Source organism: Agelaius tricolor, unplaced genomic scaffold (assembly GCF_023055355.1).
Source record: "Agelaius tricolor isolate 1412-34295 unplaced genomic scaffold, bAgeTri1.0.p SCAF_18, whole genome shotgun sequence".
In the NCBI taxonomy this organism is placed as follows: domain Eukaryota; kingdom Metazoa; phylum Chordata; class Aves; order Passeriformes; family Icteridae; genus Agelaius; species Agelaius tricolor.
The window spans coordinates 10,824,202-10,850,136 of NW_027269278.1; the positions used below are offsets into that span (position 1 = coordinate 10,824,202).

At 46.2% G+C, this 25,935-nt stretch overlaps 1 protein-coding gene across 3 annotated transcripts in view; it reads right to left on the bottom strand.

Moving 5' to 3' along the window:
• Positions 1-278: 278 nt before the first annotated feature.
• KLHL3 (kelch like family member 3) overlaps positions 279-25,935 on the bottom strand; it is a 48,781-nt gene continuing 23,124 nt past the window's right edge. For all 3 annotated transcript variants that reach the window (XM_071443260.1, XM_071443259.1, XM_071443261.1), the window contains 11 exons: positions 25,245-25,407; positions 22,592-22,701; positions 17,682-17,798; positions 16,546-16,695; positions 13,868-13,985; positions 12,960-13,157; positions 11,940-12,041; positions 8,925-9,053; positions 5,554-5,694; positions 5,200-5,343; positions 279-4,968 (listed from right to left, as the gene is read on the bottom strand). In XM_071443260.1, the coding sequence (XP_071299361.1) occupies positions 4,940-4,968; positions 5,200-5,343; positions 5,554-5,694; positions 8,925-9,053; positions 11,940-12,041; positions 12,960-13,157; positions 13,868-13,985; positions 16,546-16,695; positions 17,682-17,798; positions 22,592-22,701; positions 25,245-25,407 (1,401 nt within the window). In that variant the 3' untranslated portion in view covers positions 279-4,939. The remainder of the gene's footprint in view (positions 4,969-5,199; positions 5,344-5,553; positions 5,695-8,924; positions 9,054-11,939; positions 12,042-12,959; positions 13,158-13,867; positions 13,986-16,545; positions 16,696-17,681; positions 17,799-22,591; positions 22,702-25,244; positions 25,408-25,935) is intronic.

The window sequence follows — 25,935 nt, forward strand, 5'->3', positions numbered from 1 at the left end:
ATGCCCTGAACCAAGGGCTTCCCCAGCCCCAGGAGAAATGGTTGTACCTTGCCTTGAAAAAGGAGCAGAGCAGAGTCTGGTTCAGCATCAGAGCTGGCATCAGGGCAGCATCTCAGCATCAGCACGAGCGAGTGCCAGCACCCACAGCAAGGGGCAGAGTGACCCAGGGCTGGCACCTGCTGTCATCACAGAGGGGACAAACAAAGCCACGTGGAGTGATGAGATTGCTCCTCATGGTCAGAAGTCAACAAAGCCAAGAAAAGCCAGACCCAGAAAAGTTTCATTAATCCAGTTTTTATTCAAATTAAATGATGGGGAACTACAGTGTGATTTTCTTTCATAATATGTCAGTGAAGAATGTTTCTTGAGTTGTTCGTCGCACTGGACAAGACAGCTGTCAAGAGAGTTACTTTGCAAAGTCCTTTGTCCTCCACACTCATGCAAAAAAAATCTTTAATTTAAAAAATGAGCTTAAACAGTCAACAAACTTGTTAGAGTATACTGTCAGCTACTGAACCAAAGTAGTCTGGTTTACAAAACCAAAATTTTTTCTCACCCAAGTAAATTACTTCACAATCATTCATTACCCTTGAGGGTCTTTATACATAAAATATACAAATTAAAATTATCAATATTTATTTATTTATTTATTTATTGTCACTGAAGAGGAAAATAATTTATAAACCCATAAACAAAGATAAAGGAGGATGAAAAAAAGTGGATGAGCCCATATTCAGACCATGATATCTAGCACACTCCCAAACACTGCAGCCTTGAGCAACAATGCTCACATGAAAGTGATTTTTGGGCATGATGTGGGCAAAGGGGGGAACTGCTTTGACAATATAGTAATGAATCCCAAAGGTTAAGACCAAGCTGCATTCATCTGTTGAACCATCACAGTAGCTTGATGAACAGCATTCACCTGTTGAGCCATCACTGGCTTCAGGAACAGGCACCACACCTTGCTGGATATTAAGGATTTTGGTCTCCAAACAACATAAACCAGAGAAGAGTATCAAGCTTTCATGGTGGTGACATGCAAACACTGCCAAGTGTATTCATGGTAATTACTTGTTGTACACATCCATAAAAAGACACTGTTTGGATAAACTGAATGAACTGAAAATTGATTTTAAACACCCCAATTTCTCTATTAGGCACCAGTGGAAAAGATGGACCTCATTCAGACTTGTTCAAACAACAGCTTGCTTGGGGCAAATCTGCCCTGCAGTGCAAGCCCAGCAGGGTGTGCACCACACACGATGCTGTTGGGGCTGGGGCTCATCCTCGGGGCTTTTCTGCAGGAGCAAAATCCCCTTTAGGAAACCCTGGGCCAGAGTCCCACAGGGGTCAAGCACAGGGTGACCCCAAAACGAGATACAACAGAAGGAGCTGAGGAAAGTGCTCATATTCACCAAGGACCAACATGAGGAAGAGGTTAAGGATTGGTCTGTAAAGCTTTACTAAAACTTCTGCAATAATTTGTCTGATTTTGGCATTCTGGGGGTTGTGCCCAGACTGTTGTGGGCAGTATCTCTGTCTTCAAGAAGCTCATGCAGGAGACAAGAAACAAAACCACCAAGTGACAGCTTGTCCCCCAAACTACCCAGGAACCAAACTCATGGCACAAGGAAATTAAATCAGGGTATTGGAATCATTGTAAAATAACCAATAATCTAAGGGCCTACTGGTGACTGAGGTAATGGGTCTGAATTTATCTCATAATGTGGAGCCCAGTGCTGTCCTTCTAACATTAAAACCAGCACAGCAGCTATCCCAGATCTTCCTTACAACATGGCATTTCTTGTGCAGAGAACATACAGAGTCACACCTACACCACAGCCAGCAAAAACCACACTGGAGTGCACGAATTAGATACAGAAATGTCATTGAAGACCATAAAAAGCAGTCCAAAAATTATTTTAAATTGTCTTATAAAAATATTTACAATAAAATTTGTTAGTACTAATGCTACGTTTTCAGTCCTAGAAAAAGGCAATCTGTAAAGGATCTGGCTCAGGTGCTCAAAATGAACAATACAAACACGAAACCACACATCAAAGACAAATTCCAAAAGCATTTTGGGGGTGGGGGGGCACAGCTGGTTCATCACATGTTGTTTGTATTGCATAGCTGGAAAACGAGGTCACTTGACTTGCATAACACTGCAACGTTTGGGAAGGAAGGGAGGGAACACCACGAGGAGCTCTGGCTGGGCTGGGAACAGCATCACCCATCCCTGGCAAGGGCTGTGAGTCCTAGCCCTGTCCAGCGTGCCAGCTCTGGGCCAGCACTGGGCAGAAATGCCATTTTACAAGAGCAGAGAACCACCAAAACCTGGTAATTAAGAAAGGTCTATGAACAGATGGAGAGCAGGGGATAAAATTATCCCACCTCCAGGCATACCCACTTTTGCCACCTGACAAACACAGCAAATTGCAGCCCTGCACCTCTCTAGCAGTACCTACCAATTTTTATCTCCAGCCCACATAAATTCTCAGTCTCTGGGTAATATTGGCCTTTACTCCAGTGAAGCCAGAGGTCTGGGAATGTTGGCTGGGAGCTGTTCCCAACTGTTGAGCTGCAGTTGGGCTGTACAGTAGCTTATACAGGAATTTATTTAGCTTTATGTCTGTACCAGACCTAACAAGCGCCCAAATGCTTGTCCAGCCTTGTCCAGTCACCTCTGTCTAACAAGAGATGCTACCTTGCACTGAAATGCTTTGTCTGTCCCATTTTGTCCTTTATTCCCAGGCTGCATAGAAGGGAACCACCTTTTGGGCCAGTGAATTTGGGTCTGTCCCAGCTGAGGCCTCAGCACCTTCCTTATGCCACCATAAAGGTGCATCTCAGGACTCTGATCTGAAGGCAGCTGCAGTCAGGAGAATATTCCTACTGGGATAGACATTCCTACTGGGATAGACATCCCTACTGGGATAGACATTCCTACTGGGATAGACATTCCTACTGGGATAGACATCCCTACTGGGATAGACATCCCTACCAGCCCCAATGGCTTTGACAGTTAGCAACACCTCAGAGGAGAGCAGCATGTCACACTATGATTTTGGCACATTTCGCTGCAGATTGTAAAACTCAAAGCAAAAGGTGTAAAGGGTATTATGGAAAGGACTATTTTTTTTTCTTAATTACTATTTTCAAGATCTCTGAGCTCACATACAGTGGAAGGGTAGACATAAAGAGCAGTAATGCCTTTTTCTTTAGACAGTTTGCCCTTGTTTGTGAAAGCAAGAAGATCCCAAGAGGAGTGGGAGCTACCTCACATTCCCTATGAAGGGAAGGGCAGCCCCTCTGCAGGGCAGTGACACAACACAGGCAGGGGCTGCTTCCCCACCATGAACAGGCACCCATCTTACTGTGTCAACTCAAACACCAAAGAACACATATTTATAGAGGAAACCCACTCCTCTACAAAAGCAGCACAAGGTGATGCAGCTTGGATCCCTCTGAAATAAATTTTTAAGTATTTTTCTTTTCTACTGTCAAAGAAGAGCTCACACAGAGCAGATCTATGGAGACAGAAGCAGCACAACAACTCTGGACAGCTGCCCACAACAAAAAGCCTCAGCTGATCTACAAGGGAAAAACAGAAAAAAAACCAAACCCAAACAACAAGAAAAAGAGTAGAGAAAATATTTTTCTTCACTAGTTCCCTTTAGCTAAGAAGCTTCTGGGAGCTCATCTCTGTATGCAGAAGCATGTCAGAGCTCATAGGGAGACACAAAAAGGTATTTTAAAGTCAAACATCTTCTTAAACAGAAAACTTTAGAAATATGGTAAATAAGCAAGACAGGTCCCTTACATCTGGATCTAGATTTGTCTGTTTTGAATAATCTTATGAGTTCTTGATACTAATAAAGGAATGCTTTTAGTAAGGGCAAGACTAAAATAGCAATTACATTGACAGTGATTAGTTAATCTCCCTGCTCTGGAAGCATTAAAACACTGCAGATATTTTACTTGGCTCATTAATCCCTGCTTGGGTGACAGAGGGCTCTCGCTGCACGGAATGTCTCTACATTAATGGCACCATAAGGGTTTTTTTTAACATCTAAATGCTCTATTATGAAATGGCATTGAGATGCTGGACAGAGCTAGAACTGAAGCTTTCAGCACAGCTGAAAAGTGTGGGTTGGGAACATTTTCTATTCAAGCAACATTTGTTTCACAGGAGCAACAAAGCCCGTGGGAGCAGCATGTGTTGTGTGGGGCTGGGAAGTTCAGAGTGGCTCAGGTGCAGAGAGCTCAGCCCCAGGGAAGGCACTGCCCAGCAGGTCCCGGCACGCACAGCACACAGCATTCATGGCAAGTAGAAAAACCACATGGTGTTTATTTCCACAAGCATTTCAGGATACATACAGCAGTCCAGTGGCATGTACAAACATACGGCTGAGACAGCGTCACACTCGAGCCAGACCACCCTGTTCCAGTCCATTTCTGCTGTTTTTCTCTGCTGGAACTCAGAAGTTTCCCCTGCCAGTATTAAAGTCCACCCTCCAGGCACAGTGAGTAAGTAGTTCAACCAACAATGTGCACGGAGCATCAGTAGGGAAGAAATCCAGAAACATTCGTTTTTACTCACATGCCCAAACGTAGCAGTTTTGTTTCACACAAAAAATCCCGTGCCTGCAGTCCAAGCACAGTGATTATCTCAGGACACATGCCATCGAGAAGAACAGCTGATTGCACCACAGATAACAAGCAACACCTCGTGTCTAGCATGGAACACGTCCCCAGAGGGATTTTCACTTGGCTATGCAATCCACTGCAGAGTGGATGACGCTTGCAACGCATCACTTGTCATGCTAAGACATTAACAGCAATGAGATGGGTCAAGTCAGAGGTCAGTCATCTTCCCAACACCACCTAGCTGGATCCACTTCACTTCTGCTCCTCACATTGGCTTGATCGTGTGTCACAAGGGTTTGTGAATCACAGCCACACCTGTTGTAAGAACAGACAGACAGTTATGCTGGGAGCAGCTCCTGGGTTGCTACAATCATCCTGCAAAGCCAAAGGCCAGCAACGAGGGAGGTGTCTACCACCTCTGTGGAAGTTCCTTCTACTGAAATCAACGTAAAATATACAAAAAAAGTACAATTAAAGCCTCAGGGGGCACAGCCCTCAAGTTTATAGTTGATGCCACTGCTGGCCACTCTCCCAATGCCTGTTTACCTGCATAACTCCTCCCTGTGCTCATGCTGGTTGGCAACAACGTCCACTTGTCTGTGCTGGGGTTGTAGTACTCCACCGAGGCCAAGTTGCAGGAACCATCATCACCTCCCACCACGTAGAGGAGACCATTCACAGCACACACCCCTCAAAGGAGAGCACAGATGGTGAGACATGAGCCAACTCAGCCCCCACAGCACGCTGCTGCCACATTCCAATTCACCCCCAAGCAGATCCCTCAACTCCCATTTTTATCTTCTACAACACTGATCACATTCACCATGAGCACACCAACTGCATTAAAAACCACACACAGACAACTGAGCCAACCACCACAGAAAGGCTTATCATGGTTACCTGCATTTCTTCTGCACATATTCATGTCTGCTACTTGCTTCCAGGTGTTTGTCCCTGGGTCGTAGACTTCCACACTCTTCCTCACCAAGGGCCCATCGTGGCCCCCAGTGGCGTAGAGCAGCCCACTGAGCACCCCAACACCTGCCAAGCACAGCCAGGTCAGCCACAGCACAGGGACAGGGCTGCACATCCCTGCTTCTGCTACTGGGCATGGCATTTCCAAAAACATGGGCCACGTGTGCATCAAGATCAGCTCTGCCCCCGCCCACCCCTTGGCGCTACAGCAACTTGCACAGTAATGCCTGGCAGATGTCCCCTCTTAGGAAGCTTCAGGCAATCCAAGACCAGCAGTCTAGTCCCATGATACTCCTCTGCCTTTATTCCATCTCTCTGTACTCACTTGCTCTCTGCCTCCCACCCCACCTTGTTTCCATCTGCCTGATATTTTCTGCCAAGGGACCCTCTGCTTTCATCCTGATTCCCCTTTCAGGACTTTTACTTTTGTTTTTCCTGCTGCCATTGTGCCACATGACTTCATGCCTTGGATGATGTTCCTCTCCTCAACAACTTACAGCTCTTGAAGCTGCCACTTGACTCCTCTCCTCCCACTCCCACCCCAAAACCTGGCAACACTTGGCACAGACAAGGTGCCTCCAATGCCACCTTCTCAGCCATTTTTGAAGGCCCCCATTTTTGAAGGAATGACAGGGATCTCAAAGCTACTTCTGCCTAATATTAAGTAAATTAGTTAATTAAAACGTTCACCAATCCGTGAGAGTTAAAACTTCCAGCAACATATCTTCTTTAATAGGTTCAAAGGCCTCTATTAAAATTAACAAGGTGGGATGTTAGTAAAACAGAAACAGATCTGAATCACATCATTTCAACCATGAGCAGGGAGGAGAGGGGCCCTGCCAGGCTGATAGCAACAGGTTTTTGACTTGGTCCCTGTGCAAGGATCTCTCCTGGTCAGGAAAGGAGAGGGCAGGAAGAGCTGCTGAGCCAGAGAACAGGCACCACTGAGGCTCTGCAGCTCCATCAGGAGCATCCCCTTCTGGGGACAGGTACATAGATCCACCACTGTCACCTCTCCCCTCTCCAAATTATCCTAGCTTACTACTGCTGGCTTTGGTTTTGGCCAGCCATCTTTCACTGTACCAAGTGCTGAAATCCTAATATGACATTGGGATTCATGGTTCACCTCTGGCAAACATACAATTGATCTCTAACTGCCATAAATATCCACCTTACTGGACCACATCCTTGGTGTGGTTGAAGTACTCCAACATGCAGGACTTGGGAAGAGCAGAACACTTCCACACATGTTTGTCCTGGCTCCTGAGCTGGAGCAGGTGTCTGAGAAATGGTCACTGAGAAATGGAAAATCACTTAACTGCACCTGAGCCCAGCAGCCTGGCTGTGCAGCACCTTGGCATTTGATTATATTCAGCTGTTAGTGGAAATTTTATACTTGTAAGAAATAATTTAGCAAGCAAGAGAGTAAAAGAGTCAGAAATGCTCAAGCTTTTTCACATGAAACTGCCTCCTTGTGCAGTGAGACAGGGCATGCAGGGACCGGGGAAGTGAACCACACAGCTGGTCCAGCAAACCCAGGGAGTGTTCAACAAATGTGCAGATGTGGCACCTGCAGACATGGTTTAGCAGTGCTGGGTTAATCGTGGGACCTGATGATCTTAAAGGTCATTTCCAATCTAAAAAAATGTATGATTCTACAAAACCTGGGCAGCACCTGCACATGCCCACAGCCCCAGTGCCTCCAGGGACTTGGGGCCACCTGTCCTCAGCCCCACTAGATGTCAGCACAGGGACAGCAGTGCAGAGCACGGTGTCATTGCTGGAGCTGCACAGCAGACTGTGCTGCAGCACTGCTGGTGGCCAGTGACACCGGGCAGTCCCCTCCATCCCTGCTGGAGGGGACAACCAGAGCCTGAGGAGCTCAGCTGTCAGGTGGGAACAGAAAACTGCAAAGTTTGGCAGGGGAGTATGAGCATTCCTAACAAAGGACTTGCTACATGGAGAAACACTTGTAAAGCAGCACTCAGAGTGTTTCCAACAAAGACAACTCAATAAAATCCATTTCACGACAGCCACAAAATTCCTGCTGTTTCAACACAGTGCCGACAATAGGAGATACTCGTTCTGCTCTCCTGGAAGGCTGCACTGGACTAGGCTTAAGCATCAAGCAGATACCACAAACCTCTCCCACAGAACTCAAACCAACAGTGTGTCCATATTTACCTCACCTGGAGCTACAGAAAAGATACTGGAGTGAGGAGAGAGAGACAGGGTGTAGAGAGCAGCCTCAACCTGCCCAGTTCAAAAGGGAACTCCCACCACAGCTTAACCTGCAGGGTCATTGCAGCCCCAAAGAGCAGCCCCCAGGCTTGCCTGTGGGTTCCTGCACAATTTAATAGCAGGGAGGACCCACGGCACACACTGAGCATTAAGACCAACAGGACAAATTCCCATTCGCCTGAAGATGATTTTAAATGCAGTGGATGAGAGCTCTGCTCCCTTTCAGAGAAGACAAATTACTACCTGGCCCAAGCTCATGTAGCGAATTAGAAACCATCAAGACTAGAATCCAATCATTTTACAACAGGTCCTTTACTCTAATCCTCCAGATCACCAACTCTTGCAAGAAATCAACTAAAAACTAGCTAAGGGAAAACCTGAGATTAATTTTATTATCCTACACAATGTGCAGATGAGAGGGGAAAAAGGGGAAGACCAAGAGGTCACAGGATACAAATCATGTGCACAGTGCAAATTACCAAAACACCCAGTGCAAACAACTAAATAACTATTTAGGGCAATACAACAAGCCACAAGAGCTGCTAAGAGATTCCAAGCCATTCCATTTTCACCCCTCACGGGAAGCAAGGCACACAAGAGGCTGCACTTGCAAGCTCAGCAATGGCAAATCCCACTTTTGCTCCCTGTGTGTGAGCAGAGCAGGTGGTGTGTCACAGACATATTTTATGAAAAATCATTTTGCTAGGATCTTTTCTCCTGAGAAGCTGAGAGGCCTCAGAAACAAAATGCAAACAATAACTATCTGCTGCTGTGGAATGCAACAGGTGCATCTTTGATTGGTCTCTCATGTGGTTGCTTTTAATTAATGGCTCTCAGACTCTCTGGTCAGCCACAAGATTTTATCATCATTCCTTTCTGATGAAATCCTTTCTTCTACTCTTTTAGCGTTGCTTTACTGTATCATTTTCTTTCAATATAACATATACATCGTAAAACAATAAATCAGCCTCCTGAAACACAGAGTGAAGATTCTCATCTCGTCCCGTGCCGGGGCTGCCTGCAAAGCCCGCGGTGGTGCCCGTGCTGAGCAGTACCTGCCCCGCTGCGCCGCGTGCTCATGTCGGCCACGTAGGTCCACTCGTTGGTGGCGGGGTTGTACTGCTCCACCGTGCTCAGGCACTGCCGCGACGCGCCGTCGTAGCCGCCCACCGCGTACAGCTTCCCTGCAACACACGGCAAGGGTGACAGCTCCCCGTGCTGGGAAGGGTGGCAGTGTGGCAACAAAGTCCCACAGATATGCCTAGCAGAAAGGTTTTTCAATGCAGAGTCTCAAGGAGGAATAGAGATGGAAGCAGGTTTTGATATAGAGGAAAAGAATTGCTGAGCCGGTCTTACTGGATAATCAAGGAGGCAAAGGGTGTGTTAGGTAGAAGGGGGTTTTATGGCTTAGAGCAAAGGATAAACCCACCTCTATGACCTAAAGCAAAGGATAAACCCACCTCTATGACTTAGAGCAAAGGACAAACCCACCTCTATGACTTAGTGCAAAGGGTAAACCCAGCTCTATGACTTAGAGCAAAAGGTAAACCCATCTCTATGACTTAAAGCAAAGGGTAAACCCACCTCTATGACTTAGAGCAAAAGGTAAACCCATCTCTATGACTTAAAGCAAAGGACAAACCCATCTCTATGACTTAAAGCAAAGGGTAAATCCACCTCTATGACTTAAAGCAAAGGGTAAACCCACCTCTATGACTTAGAACAAAGGACAAACCCACCTCTATGACTTAAAGCAAAGGGTAAACCCACCTCTATGACTTAGAACAAAGGGTAAACCCATCTCTATGACTTAGAGCAAAGAGTAAACCCACCTCTATGACTTAGAGCAAAAGGTAAACCCACCTCTATGACTTAGAACAAAGGATAAACCCACCTCTATGACTTAGAACAAAGGGTAAACCCACCTCTATGACTTAAAGCAAAGGGTAAACCCACCTCTGTGACTTAAAGCAAAGGATAAACCCATATAGAGCAAAGGATAAACAAGAAGATGTTTTCACCAAGCAGAAAGATAGCACAGGCAAACAAGTCAGCAAATGTTGCAAGTAGAAAAAGGGTCTCAGAATTTTCCACTGCAAGAAAACTGAAAAACAACTTCTGGCCTACACTGTGACATACTAGCTTTTAGTGATTGGAGAACAGTAACATAAATATGGTAATTATAGCAGTTATGGTAGGCTATAGATAAAAGTTAAGGTACAGATTGGTTCTACTGTATTAAGATGCTCAGGAAAGAAAAGTATATAATGCAAGGTAACCAAAACCAGCTCCAGGCCTGCCTGCAGCTGGAGCTGACAGCTGTAGGCACAGGCTCTGTCGCCCACGACCCTGGACTGCTGTAACCTCTTGGATGCAATAAACTGCATTTGGAAGAGCTGCCTGGAGTCCCACATCTCTCATTCAGGCTCTTACACAGCCAGGCTCACCCACAGGCACAGCCCAGGACAGGCCCTGCCTCAGGTGGCTTTAGGGGACACACCTAAGCCTGTCACTGTCATATTTTCTGAAAAATCCCTTCACCAGGATTTCTTCTCCTGGGAAGCTGAGAAGCCTCAGAGAAAAATGAAAACAATATTATCTCATTTTCTTTCTCCCTCAGGCCCACTCATGGCCTCTTTCTGCATCTTCCTGTCTCTAAGAACATTTCAAATTCTTACTTGTGCAGTTGGTCCTGCCTGGTATTCGTCAGTGAATCAGGCAAGAGTGTCAATCTAGGCAAGACAGATCAATTTCCCTGGCTGACAGATTATTAGGTATTTTCAGTATATAATTGATCATCAGATCAATTTTTGTCACATTCAGATGAACCCTGTAGATTAACTGCAGGCTGCAGCTTGTTCCCTACACCAGTGTGATCAGCTCTTGTGCCCATCATACGCCCTTATTATTTTTATCATGGACTCCAACATATGCAACACTTACTTGTGTTTTCAAAAAAAAGAAAAGGAAAAGGATTTCATGAGTCTCCAGTAGAAAATCTGTCCATAGAAATGCATCTCTCAGGTCCATATTTAATACTTTTTCTGCATTCAAGCCACTTGAATAAATTCCAATGACTGATAGAAGCCCAGCACTTCCCAAGCATAGGCCATTTTTGAAGAAGGTGTTTCTTAAATATGCAAATATAAGTTAATGACTACAATTTATTCTGAATGTATCTCCCTTGTTCTTCTCACATAAACAGATTTCATGTACACTAACATATTCCATGTACTTCCCACTCAAACAGGTCTAACCAAAGCACTGTAAATCATGGTTTATATGGTTTATAACAAGGCTTGTGCCAAAGCTGCTCTGCACTGCACTAACAGGAAAGTGCTATGCCACACTAAAGACAAGTTCAAATAAAGCCTTTCACTTGCTCCAGAATAGATTTTGTAAAGGAATAAATGGTTCCTACTTAAACTTTTCATTCTCCTGAGTCCAAACCAAGCTGCTCAGTTCCAGCTCCCCCAAGTTTGGTGCTGACCCAGAGGTGCCAGCAGCTGCCACCCTCCTGCCCAGCCTCCCAGCTCGCTCTGAGCTGCCACAGCCTTTGCTATCCTCGGCCTCTGCTCCTTCAGGAGCCTCAGCAGAGCTCTGCCTGATGTCAATAAACACAGGTTTTAGTATTCCTGCCAAACCACCAGCCTGGGGCTGTGGGACAAACTCTGTTCCTGTTTCTCTGGCTGAGCAGATTTTCCATGATGGGTATTCCATCCACGCAGCGTCTGCCAGCAGCAGCCACTGCACAGCAGCGCTGGCTCTCACCAGCCAGAACCAGCCCAGCAGAATTAGGATTCAAAGAAACCTGCACACACCTGATTGCATTCACAGGAGGCATGGGCTAGTCTGATACATGTCTGAGGCTCTTGGAAAGCTACACATGATTTTTCACCAAGATAAAGAGGAGAATGGAAAAAGTTGCAGCAATTACATCATATAAAATCAATCTTTCCCAACTGGTATAGGGAACAGTTCCTGCCATTCCCTCCTACTGCACTTAACCATTCAGGCTTCTGTTTGACAAGTAACATTTGCTTGATGGAAATGGCTGCTCATTTTCTTACCCTCCACAACTCCAACTCCAACACTGCTTCTTCTTGTGTTCATGGGAGCCACAAAAAACCACTCATTGGTTTTATAGCTATAGGCCTCAACTGATGCCAGACCTAGTTAAAAAGGGGATACACAGGTTTTCTAATTAAAAAAAAAGAGAAGAAAAAAAGATTGGTGTTGCACTTTCATCTGCCTTCCACCTCCTCCCAAGCCCGTAATTCCCACCATGCTCCTGCATTCCCACTTCCTAACCCCTTGCCTTTCAGGCTGGGACCAGCATGTCAATGCCACTTCTTCAGTGGCTGGCAAAACTGTTACCCCATCACCCCTGCCCTGGGACTGCTGCCTCTCCCATGTGCTGAGGCCACCAAGGTGAGCAGAGTCCAAATTTCAAGCTCAAAAGCCCCACATCCTTTCAAGCATTCCAGAACATCCATGCAAAGGTTTAAAAATTCCCCCAGACCCTGCTGCAATAGTTAGTTCAGGGCTTAACCAAGTGGCAGAGCTTTACAGCAGAGGCAGAGGTGTGAATCTAAACACACAGCCATGCCAAGACAAATCCCTGTAAGATTCCTTACTAGTATTTTATTCATGTTGCTATGAAAAATTTAACGGAAACAAGGAAAAAAATCCCTTTTCAGCCCGGAAAAAGCATAATCATACAGAGAATGAGGCTGAAAGAACCGTATCACAGTTCTAAAAATAATAAGAAGAAAGAAAATAATAAAGGGTGAGATTCTCTGCAATAAAATAATTTTGATTTATTGCAGAGAAATAAAGAAAACAATAAGGAAAAGAAAATAATAAGGGTGAGAAAGAAAGCAATTAGGGTGAGATTCTCTGCAATTACTGACAGGTCAGAACGTGCACATGGATAGTTACAACACACACCAAACCCCATCTCTGGCTCCCTGTCTACAGAACCCCAGGTGAAGGGCGCAAGAACTGCTCCAAAGCTCTGCAATCCCTGCAGGGCCCCCAGAAGCCCTTTTGCCAGGTCAGGCAGTGCCTGGTGCTCGCCCAGCACCTACCAGTGCTGCCATCAAAGCCTCCCACGGCGTAGAGGAGGTCGTTGAGCACGGCGGCCCCCAGCGTGCTGCGCCGCTCCTGCATGCTGGCGATGGACGTCCACTGGTCCTTGGCGCCGTCGTACACGTCCACCGTGCGCACCCGCAGCGAGCCATTGAAGCCGCCCACGGCGTAGACGCTGCCAGCCATGAACACCACGCCTGAAAAGGGGACAGGGGTTCACAGCAAGCTCTCTGGAGCTGCCCAGCTGCTGCTGCTGGCCCGCCAGGGTGTGAAAGGCGGCTGGGGAGAGCGGAACGCGGGTTGATGTCAATCGGCGTTTTCTGCCGGTTAACGCCGAGCGTGATAAAACGTGTGTGCCGTATGGGAGGTGAAATGCACATGAAAACATGGCAGCATAAGGCACAGATGGAGCTCACACCTGAGTGAGTAATTCTGTGAGCCAGAGGGAACACCAAATGGTGAGCCACATTCACAACCCTGTCAGATGTTTTCAGCTTAAAGATCTGCTCTCCATCACCCACTCCTCCGCACCAAGAGGGACTGATTCAGCTCCTTTGATTTTCACTAGGAAACCAGCAAGAAAAACTGGACCCCTGTGGGCTGCCAAGACAGCAACGGGGGAGGAGGAGAGGAAACACTGATGGAGGAACAGCCAGGAGAGAGAGATGACGAAGGGAAGACAGTGGGAGGGCTGACAGGCAGGAGCAGCCCCACTAGAGAGCAGGACATCCACCTGAACAAGAAGGGAAAGATGTCTGTAGGGAAGGAAGAAGAAGGCATGGCAAAAAAAAGACCTGCTTGAGGCCAGGGGCACAGAGGAAGCTAAAGGGAGGACTAAGGACATCCATCCAGTGCTGAAGAGCTGCATAAGGGAAACAAAGAAGGTTGCAGCAAAAGTTCCCTTTACCTGCTCTGCATCTCCGTGAGGGAAGCTCAGCAACCTGATCCCACCGCTCCTCCTCAAAGTCATAGCACTCCACACTGCGAATGGCTTTGGGTGCTTGCCCACCCACCACAATCATCACCTGCAGAGGGAAGAGGAGAGCTAGAAAACCTCAGGCATGACCCTGGGCAGCTGCTCTCTGCAGAGAAACCATCACCACAACCCGATCAAGAGCAGCTGCCAAAACGTGCTGAAGGTCAGCTAGAAGCCTCTGCAGGGACACTTATTTCAGGCAATTATATTTCAAGAGGGAAAAATTTCTCTCCAATTGAATGCATGCTAAATTTCTCTCCAATTTAATGCATGCTAAATGCCACCCCATTTACCCTTCCTCACTGTGTCCAAGGTGGGCAACTTGCCCAATTTCCCCTTGAAATACAAAACCTTTTGGCACCACAGCATACCCAAGACTCACTGCAAAAGTATTTTTAAGTGAAGAAGATTCCAGCATAATTTCCACTGGCAGCCCACTGTTTAGTCATTATCTCCATGGTGGTGCTAAAAATAATCAATGCCACTCAGCAAATAAAACGTGACAGCTGCCGTGCCACCTGCGGGGCAGGCGACACTCAGGGAAATCACCAGAACTGTCACGACCTGGGGGGTCTGGGCTGCTGAAGGATGTGATTTGTCAGCCTCATTAAGGCTTTTGGCTTCCACAGGTACTGCAGGAAATGCAGGAATTAAACCCTGAATTCCTCACAGGTAGGGAAGGGCTATGTCAAGGTGGTCAAGGGCAGCCTCAGGAGTGGAAGAACCACCCTGCTGGGTCAGGCTAAGGGTTCATCCAGCCCCAGGCTCCACTACCAGCGACAGCAAGGGGTGGACACTGGTGGGGAAGTGAGAAGAGCAGAAGATCTGGGCAGCATACAGTGTGTTCCTTCCCAAATCTGCCCTGTCTGCTGCCAGAAGACAAATTCCCCATGGACACAGATGCCAGGAGCCTGCAGCTCTGCACTCGAGGGTGCCCATGGCTCTGAGCCCCAGCTAGGCACTGCAAACCAACACCTGCACTGGCAGCCAGCCCCCAAAACTCCTGCACTGGCAAGCAGCTGGACCTGAACTTGGTTCAGCACACATTTCATTCAACCCTCCACAGCCATCAAGAGGGAGGATTGGCTCCCCTAACCACAGCAAATCAAACATCACCCAAGAGAATCTGATTTTTACAAGACCAAGGAGCTAGAAACAAGATAATGGGGACTCAAATATTGATAAAGAGTGGTTGGGAAACTGGCTTTAGCCTCTGCAAGGCAGCTGGGAGTGGCTGAGGGGATAAGATCATCATTTGGGGTCACTCAGATAACAAACTCAACTCCAAGCAAGGTTGCTTTAAAAGTAAAGAGCTGGACAGCAATTTAAAGAATTTGAAGAGCATGGAAACAGTGGCCTGTTTGATCTACAAAGATGAGAACATGATATTGGAAACCAAATTAAGTCTAAATGAACAGCCTGACTACTAGTTGTGTAACAGTCTCCCATGGAGCCGCAGGGCTCCACGCGATTACGGAATTAAGGGATTTCACAGCAGACAATAATCCCTCATCAGCAGGACCAACAGGCCAGATGAAAGTTTCTCAGTAACAGGATTGCTGAAAGATCATCACCTCCTTCCCTTTCTTCACAGTTCAAAAGAAGGGAGGAGAGACCTGCAGAAGGATTTGGGTTTGTACTCAGAGGTCATGCTATAAAAGATGTTGAGAACCCCTGAACTCACTGATTTGCTGTTCCTTTTATCCTTAACTACTTTAGTCCTGAACAAGGGCCATGTCAGCCCTTCATGGCCCCAAAGCTGTGCTCTACCAACTTCATCTCAGCCACAGCAGGCAGAAAGGACACTGACACACACTGCCACGTGCTGCAGAACCACGACTCCTCAAAGCACAGTCCAGTATCCAAATATCAGAAACACCACAGATCTCATAGACCATCCCACAAAGCAACCTCATTATTGTTTGTGCTTGGAAAAATAACACATTGTGCTTTTGATGTCCTGGGATCTCCAAATGCTTACTAGCACCTTCAGTGGCAGTCTGCTGACAGACTGTGCCACACTGTGTTTATCTCTGGGGCACAGAGAAAAGCTCCTGTGGTTGTTTTTTTCTTCACTAATAAAGTGGTGGCTGGAGCATCCCACGCCTGCAGGATAAACGTGGAGAGTAACAAGGATTATTTATTCAGTTGCTGCTTTGAGTCCATTGAAATTCACTTCAGACTTCCTGCCCACGGGGCTGGGTGCTGCTTCCTGCTTTCCTGGCTTCTGATTATGGATACAGGAAAGGAAGAGACACCCACTGTGACCTCCTCAACAGGGCTCCACACACTCTCACCAGGCAGCAGCACCTCAGGCAGCCCTCCCAGCACTCCAGCAGCCACTCCACAGCCCAGCCAGCCACCAGCCACTTGTGGCTGACAAAACCCTTCAAGAGCAGAGATACTCCTTCCCCTAAGGGCTTATCTAAGCTTATTCAACTTAATTATGTCTCCTTGCTGGGCACAGGCAATGCCAGAAGAGGGAGTAAAACACTTCCAAGCACAACCACTGAGTGAGTAAAGAGTAACACAGCAAGTTCTGGATCTCCTGTCAAAGGACTGAAAACGCCCCCAGGAACAGGGGTGAGGTGACACGAAGCTCAGCTTACCTTTGGCAAGCTAACGGGGGTCCTTGGCTTTGTCCTAGGATTCTTTATTAGTTGCCTTTGATCCAGAGGAAGCAAATGATATTTCATGGCTTCAATAAGGAAGTCTTTACAGGTGTTGTTATTCTTGATTAAAGCTTCTTCTTCGACTGTCTGAGAACATGCACACACAACAAAGATCATTTACACTGGCACAGGTCACAAGGAGCTTCATGGAAAGAACATGTAACCTGGAATTTCCCTTCAAATGCACCAACGTTAAAAAAAATGCAGGAGACAAACAGATTTCCAGCTCCTCCCAAAGAAGCACATGCAGTAACATCCAAGTTTCTCACTTTTTCCCAAGATCATTCACAAGAAGTGAGTATTTTATCACCCTCTGCCAAACACTTGATGCACTTGACTCACCAGGAGTCTGGATACAAAGTGATTTCTTTTATCTGAGTCAGAATTTTTAAGGAGAGGCAGTACCTTTTATTCCATTAGAAGATACAAGTGAAAGAAAAGCAAAACCATGATGGGTTCATCTTGTGAATACCAATTTTACTTTATACCAATTGTATTGATTTTTTTTTTTAGACATATGATAAAAGCATCGTAGTCAAAGAGCCCAAATGCCAACCCCTTCTTTGGGAATTCTCAGCTCATTATGTAGGCCCAGATGCCAGGAATTCATTTATGAAGAACAATCTCCAAGTCAGACTGAGTCAGAGAGTGCCTCCCCTGCCAGCCACACAGACCCATATGCATGCACAGCACACGTCTTCAACCAAAATTATCACACATTATGTGTTTCCATTACGATGTTTTGCCTGTGCATGACAGAAAAAAGCTGCACGAGCTTGTAACACCACCACTTCAGTATTTTCAGGGTGAAAAATCACAAGATATTCACTTATCAATGTTTCCCCTAGAGGGAGAGCAGCTCTGCCCCGAGCATTGCCTGGCAGAGCATTTTCAAGAAGGTTTTTGAAGCACACATTGATTTCAGAATCCACTCAGTTTTTTGCTTTTATTCTTCTGTTTACAGACTCAGCAACAGACCAAATTACCCATCTCAGACACAAACAGCCCAGCCACTGATTAGGGAGCAGCCAGCAGCTGAAGTGCAAGCACTGCTGGCTTCTCTGCAGACTGACCTGTACCAGGTAATCCCTGGGCAAAAGGGGCAGGCGAACGTGCTCCATCAGCTTAGCCATGTGCTCCAAGCGAGATTCCTTCTCATAATTGATCCAAGAGATAACTGCTTCAAAGACCTACACAGATAAAGCACAATTAAATGGGGAAGAGACAACTTCCTTGCAGAGTCATCCACCCAAAATCAGCAGCATAGTGATTTTAGAGCATCAGAGCAAGGGGGGGCAAGATCTCTATGAAACAGATGAAAAAGCTGTGGCTGCACACAGCACAAGCAGCACTGTAGCAAAGAGCTGAGCTGACCATGCATGTTAACAAGCAGCCTCACATCTAGATGTGCTGTATCACTCCCAGAGCTAAGTGCATGTCCAGAACAATCATATACCTCTTGGACATGAGCACTGGAAGGCAGCCAGGAAACTTAATGAGCCTGCTGACATTTGCACTGGACGTTATTCATGAAATCAGCCACAACAATTACTCCTGATAACAGAGATCTCCCTCCTCCAGGAGCCTGGCTACACAGTAAAGTCACTACACTCATATTTAACCACTGCACCATTTCCACCAGCCCCCAGAAACCAAAAAGTCTTGAGGACAAGTTCCCCACACACACAGGGCAAGCCCTGCCTGCAGCCATGGAGCCTCTGCACTGTCTGCATTTCCCTGCTAAAAATACTCAGACACTCCAGCTGGGGAACAAGGGCACACTGGGCTTCTGGTCTGAACCAAAATCTAGTTTTACTTCCAGATCCAGCTGGTTGAGATAAGCATCCAGAGCTGGAGCCCGTGACAAAGTGCTCACAAACAGCCCCATGGGCAGAGCCCTGGCTCAGGAGAAGCCTCCTATGTGGGCTCCTGGATGAATATGCATGTGCTTATGTAACTGGGAGCCTCACTCACAAAAGAAAGGCCTAAAAATGTCACCAGCAGTGGGAAAGGCTTCCTGAAACAGCCAGCAAGGCAGGAAGAGCGGCTGATGCAGTCTCGGATGCTGCACAGCAGGATCTGGATCACTGCAGTGGAGCTTCCCCACAGAGATAGAATTAAATTCTGACACATAAGCCACATCTACAGGCAACTCTGCCCAAGCTCTCTCACTGCCCAGTTACTCAGGGGGGCTGAGCAGAGACCCCATCTGTCCCATGCTTCTCCCAAAGGCTTCCCTGGCCCTTCCCTCCAGCATGCCAGGCAAGCACCCTTGGTTTCAGCTTCCTTCCAGGGTCACCAAATGGTCAGGCCAATTTGCACAGATAATTATTTCTTTCTTTCCATCCCGCCCATCACTCCCCAAGAGACCATTTTGTTTGGTTCAAGGTCACTAATTTGACAAAATCAACCAAAAAATGAGGGCACCATCTTTCAGTCCCCAGTTGTTGCTGGTAAATGTACTTGCAGGAGGCCTTGGCAGACACATCCTGCCATGAAGGAGATGCAGAGCAGAAAGGGGTTTCTTCCTCTTGGGCTAAACTATATACTTTTAAAATGCAGTAAAGCACCAGCCTCATTTCCTGTGCCAACAAAGTTCCTGCTGAACTGTTTGGAATTCAGGACACTGCAATGAGGATTTAAGCAACCCAACAGGGAGTGGTGTAATCAAACCACAGCAAATGCTGAGGAGAATAACTACTGCAGAGCCTTTAAGTATTTTAAAATTAAAATAAATAAGCAAACAAACATTTTAACTTTGGTTATGAGGCCTTTAGAGTAGAAACTGGGTTGTTGTGAGATTTTTTTTAATTGCAAATGAATGTGGAAGGAGGATAAAGCAAATGTTTAGCTGACAAACAGGCTTTTCATTAACCTCTTCTGCACAAAGGCTGAGCTGCAGAATGGGTTACAGGGTTGGGACATACCCAGCTACAGGTCAGGAGGACAAGTCTAAAGGAAGGTAAGGCAAGTGTGCACTAGCAATGTGCACTAGCAATGTGCACCAGGAATAAGCTGCTTCCTCAGTGCTGGCGTCCACTCCTGAGTCAGGCAAGCACTGATGCTTCCCTGCTGTGCCTACTCTAAAAATAACTTTTTTTTTTTTTTAAAAATCAGATTCTGGCACCATCCATTTGCTCTGATTCCTAATTTCAGAGAAGGGGAAAAGGCTTTAATCCAAGACAGCAATATCTCTATTTAAAGGCCACATCTGTTTCCAGTCCTGCCGTGCCCGAGCAGCTGCTGCCGCTCCCCCGGGACCCTCCAGCCATGCAGGAGCTGCTGCCAGGCTGGGATGGGCAAAGCAGTTGCCCACACAGCTTGAATTAGAGCTGAGGCACAGGCTGAAGTAGCAGCTGGCACCTGCCTGGCTGCAGGAGCACTCCCGAGCTTGGGAGAAGGAAATTTCCCACTCTATGGAGGAGAAGGGTAAAAGCCTGGAATATCCCCTCTCTGCATGCTGCCTAAGGAAAGTGCAAGCCCAGATGTTTTCCCAGTCTCTTCAGCCAAAAATCCATTTGTTAGAGACTCCCAAGAGTGAGGGCCAAACCTTGCATCAGCTTCTGCTGCATGTCAGCAGCATGAGACAATGAATCAATTACCAGACTCTGCATAGAATCCCCAATCCAAAAAATCCCAACCCTCTAAAAAATTTCTTTAGCCACTGTTCTGAGTTGGCAGGAGATTATTCTCAAGTCCCTCCACTTCATACATATTTAGTAAATAACAAATAATTATTATTTTATTTGGTTTTTTAGCTTGCAAACAGTAAAAAGAGCCAATTATGTCAGTACAGAAAACATTAATAAAACTGTCTTCCAGATTTATTTACTGTACTGGCTATAGCAAAAAAAGCAAGCAGGGACAGCAAACCTCTGCCCTTTTCTGAAAAGGCTTGTGTAACTGCAGAGGCTGGTACAACAAGGGGGACAGAAGAGAAAGGAGAAGAATCTTTGAGTGATGAGGAAATGCTGTCACCACTTGATAATTAAAATAGATTTCTGTGGTAGCAGAGAATTTTTGTCATCCTGATAGTCTAGGGGTTTAAATAAGCCAAAATTGGTGAAGATAAGGATATATTTTATTAGGCCAATTGGTATTAGTTGTGGGGTGGCAGAGGAAGGGCAGAACACACAAATTCCTGAGGCATTCCAAGGGCAATTCTCCCTCCCTGATCCTGGCAGGACTTGGCTCTAACACTTCCCAGTGATCCAGGGATGGCAGTGCTCTGGTATGAGACACAGCAAGAGCAGGAACGAGAAAACTCCCTGTGAAATCTGGCTGTGACAATTAAGCTGCCAGGTTTCTGAAATATTTTGCACATGCATACACACAGATATAAGTGTGTGTGTATAGACTGGTATCCACACATGTAGATTTTACATATCTGAAACATTAGCAGATAGGAAGAATAAAAGTGAGGAAAATGGCTTGTCTGTCATGAAGTTAACATGAAACAGCAGCCTATGAATCTGTCCTCAATTTCCAGCACTTCTTTGAAGTCCAGCACATTTCATGTTTATGTTCCATTCCCATTTTCTGCCTCTCTCCTGTTATTCAGGTCTGTTGTTTTGAACGTGCAGCTTATGCTTACATTTCCTTCCACTGCCTTGCATTCTCAACAATCTTTTCTTTTACAAGTTCTTTTACAGTCAGCTAAAGAAATACTGGGTTTGATTGTGTAAAGCTCAGATGAGGGAAGGAGCGTTTTGATTCCCCTGGGCGCAAGGCCAATAAAAGCTTTTGAACAATGCTGCACAGGACTGGAAAAAATTGGTTACTAAACTTGCACTTCCCTTTGCAGGCTGCTTGGCTCAGGCAGAGGGATTCTGCTGTGAGTTTGTGCCATTTGCTGTTTCCCTTGCTGGCCCTGCCCCGGGGCACCTCACAGCCCCAGCCTGCAGGAGCCTCTGGGTTTGCTGGCTCAGGATCAGCAGGGAGCACCCCTGAGGCCACACCTCACATGGAGCAGGATTTCTGGAGAGTTTTACAGCCCCTCTGGGCCCAAGCACTGGTGTGTCTGCAGCCCAGAGGGGCTGAGCAGCAGAAGAGCACACACAAGGATGTGCAGCACCACCACAGCTAGGCCCAGCCTCAGCCCACACAAATGCAGGCATCCATAAGGGCCCTGAAATTATAAACCACACAACCCTCCAGCTCTTCTGTGAGTTCACTCTCCCAAGTGACCATTTACATTTAGGAACATGGTTTAGTGGTGGACTTGGCAGTGCTGTGTTAGTGGTTGGACTCAATGATCTCAAATGTCTTTTCCAGCCTTACTGATTCTGTGACTTTACAATCTCTTCACGGTGACAATTTGGAGATGAGCTGAAGGACTGGAGGCACGTGCCTGTCCCCAGAAACCTGCAGCAGGTCACACAAGAAGCTCAGGCCAGAGAATGGGGCTGGAGTTCACCAAGCACCATAAACACTGCTCACCCTCCTCCCCGGGACTCCAGACTACACGAGATGTGCTGAACGTTTCAACCACAAAAACAGCATCAACCAGTGCCTTTCTCCCCTTTTTTATTAAAAACACTGAAGATGATAGAAAAATATTTCCTTCCTTCCTTTTGGTTCTACGCTTCCTTTTGTTTTTCTAGCCAACATGTAAGAGAAGACAATATTCCTCCCCCGCCTAATGAAATTCACTTTTTTTTTGAGGTTTTACAGCAGGTATTAAATGCTTTACACAACAGCAGATGGGAGTTTCCTAGTTTTCCAGAGAGGGAAAGTAGTTGGTTCTGAGCCCCAGGGCTTTTAGCTTGATATGGATCTGAGAGTCATAACTTCCTGCAAAGAACAACCAAGTGAAGGTCATTTTTATGTGCTTTTAGGATTCACATTATTTTAATTTTCCTTTCCACATGATCTCTGTTGGAGAATGGCCCCAAAGGAGCATATCATGATAACAGTTCCTGGTGTAAGATCTAGAAACATTCCAGCATTCTTACATTCACTCTTGCTATACAATTTACTGTACCTTTTCTTCAGAGGAGACTGTGAGCTTGTCACTTGATATTAAACTGCAAACCTGGTCCAGACTAAGGCTAAGAAATTCTTCTCCTAGCATCACCTCAGGGAAGTGCTGCTCTGTTCAACAAACGAAAAGGGGGAACAGAAAATTATAATGAAATCCATGTTTTCAGTCAGTGGCAGGAGCATTCAGAGAGCAGCTCTGGGCACCCAAGACAGACTCACAGCAGCTGGGAGTGCAGCACAGACAGAAGCCAGCCCCAGAGCAGCATAAAGAAACCTGATGTTATTCCAAGCAGCACCAGCCCCATTAAATACTTCCATAAATGATACTAAACTTTCTGAAAAGCCACTGAGAATATTCCAATGTCCACAGTAGTGAATAACCTGGCCACCACAGCAGCCACCTTCCCAGTAGTTTTCCCCTTTCCACTTAAGCCTGCAATTGTACAAATTTCTATTTCTCCCTTTTTTGCCTCCAGATCCCTCCATACTGTAACTCTGGGAGCCACTTGAAAACAAAAAGCATGAATATAACCCCAAACTGGAAGAATTATGACTGAGCATCATCAAATCTGTCAAGCTTTATATCTACCCAAAAGGCACACAAAATAATCACTTCCTAAAAAATAATTTCTAGGTCAAATATGTCATTAGCCAGCTGCAGCAATTTTAGTTTTGCAAGAATTTCTTACATATACTGCCAATTTAATCTCACCTGTCACTTGCTAAGCCCCATTTATCTTTGGCTGAATTACAGAAACATGAATCTCAGACACTTTATCTGAAGCAGCTTCTTTCAAGTTCTAATTCTGTAGCTTTGAGAAGCTCAGACTCCTGTATCCCAAAAGCTCTCTCTGCAGCAAGATCTGCCTCGAGTTTTCACATCTGCAAAGTGCTTTGCCTGACAAAAAGCAGCACCACAGGGACATGAGCTGGCATAACTTGCAGAGAGGAGATTTTTGGAGCCCCCCTCACCAAAGCTGCTGCTGCAGAGTTGGACTCTGGACTTGGACTCCCCAACCACAGACCCTCCTTGCTCTACTGAGAAACAAAGCCCCACAGCTAAGCCAAAGGCTCTGATTAAAAATAGCAGCACGTGGATAAAATTTAATACTGGAAATATACATATGATCCAATGAACTCTTTAGGCCTTAAATATTTAAGAGGCAGGAAACACTCCCCACACAATAAGCTGGATGCACTCTGACTTCTGGGCAAAATCTGATATTCATTCATTCTGGACTTGCATCTGGCAGCAGAAAGGTATTTGATCTCTCATTATTAGTTGGAAGCAAGGAAGAATATTTACTGATTTTAATAAAGGAACTCTTGCCTGCATCAAGAAGGCTCCTTCACCTACTAAAGTTATCCATTGGCCAGAACTCAGCATTTCTCAAGTAACTGAGCTCATGAATGCATGGACTCTTGAGCTTGGGGACTTCTGTCTTGGTTTAAGGCTGTTACATAAACAACATAGTGAAAAGAATTTTAATGGCATTTTTATTAATGGAGTTCCATTAACATTACATGGGCTGCTGTACTAACTGGGACCTATGAAGGCCAATAAAACAACAAAGCAGACCTTCTAATTGCCAAACAACCAAATAAATATACAGTGAATGCACTGCTTGTTGGGTTAAAGATTAAACAGGGCCTGGAAACAAGGATAATGAGATATTACAAGCAAGCTTTTATACAATTAACCATTCCTTCCAAGGTACCTTTTCCTCCAGGGGATAATACAGCCAGAGCAGCTGAAAAGGTTTTAGTTTTATTTGCAGGAGAATAGAGGAGGACTCAGTGGATACATTTTTATTCCACTGAGCCTACTTATGGTCCAATTAAGGACAAAACCATTAAAAAGGAAAATGTTGCAGGACAGAGCAGGTGCTCTGGGAAAGAGCAGGTGTATGTGTCCCTATACAAATTATCAGAAAAGAGAAAAACAAACTGGGAGAAAACTATCAGCTTCTCCCAAGCAGAGGTCAAGGGCAACTCTGCTGGAGGAGACTGGAAAGTGCTGGGCAATTCAGAGCTTGGGGCTGGCTGAAAAAGCTTTACATTTATGATGTAGAGGAGAAATGCTGAAAGCCATTGCCTGCACCTACTTATTGCAACCAAACACATCCATTCCCAAAGTAACATGAGCCTATCTATCCTCCCTTGGGGTAAGGAGCCATTGCTGCACAGATCAGAGCCTCAGGCTGCATGGCAATGTTAGCTGAGTGTTCCAGCTCCCACCCCAGGATTTAACTTTGCCCAGTGCTGTTCATTCCAGGGGATAATGCCCCTGGAATAAATGGAAACACCCAGCAGTGCCTGCTGCTCTCCCAGGGCAGGGTCCCAGCACCAACACTGAGCTGTTCAACAGGCACACCAAGAGCTTGCTAGGACCACACACAGGAACTGTTTTATGAGCTGAAATCCAGAGGATCAAACCTTTTTACCTCCTAAACTCCTCCTTTTTCACCTCCTAAGGTGCTCCCCCGCGACCAAACCACGTTTCACAACTTGCAGCGCCACTGAACTAAACAAATCATTCCCTTCCTGTTCTAACACCAGAAATCTGAAGGGACCAAGCAGGCCATGCTCAGCCCCACGCTGCCATGCCTGGGGGCAGGGTGAGCTCACAGACCCCCTCCCCTGCGTCCCCTGACCTGCGTAGGCGTTGGCCTGCTGCAGCAGCTCGCTGCAGGCGTGCACGTCGGCGAAGGCGCGGATGCCAAGGCAGTTGGTGGGGTGCAGCTGGGACTGCAGGAAGTCACAGCAGTTCTTCCTGACATCCATCAGTTGCAGTAAACTGGCAGCTGGCAGCAAAACCTGCAAAGGCACGAGAGGGGAATGAAAGTGAGCAGCGAGGAGCAGTTCACAGCTTGCACAGATCGGAGAAAATTCCCTTGCAGACAGGGACACGTCCCTGTGGGGTCATGAGAGGGAAGGTTAAAGTCTGAGCTCTACCCATATGCAGAAGGTCCCTCTTCATGCTCTGAGACATGAAAACAGCTATCTTACACTGGGCTATAAGTGGAACTCTTCTCACAACTTCTCCCAGCTTCTCCTCACAAGACCTCAAGGCAAAGTGAGGACAAGGTAGAAGCAACCACAGATGCTCCTGAATCTCTGGCTTTGCTGCAGGTAGGTCCTGCACAAAGATTTATTTTTTTTTCGTCCAAAGGGCTTTATATTATTTATAAGCCAGATTTGTATTATTTATTGCCACCAGATTCAAAGCCCATAGCAGCCCAGCAGTCCTCAAAACTCTGGACTTTGTTACTTCCAACAAAACCTTATTGGCTTGTGAGGAGGGTGCCCAAGCAGTCATGTAAGAGAGGGGGTTCCCAGAAGCTC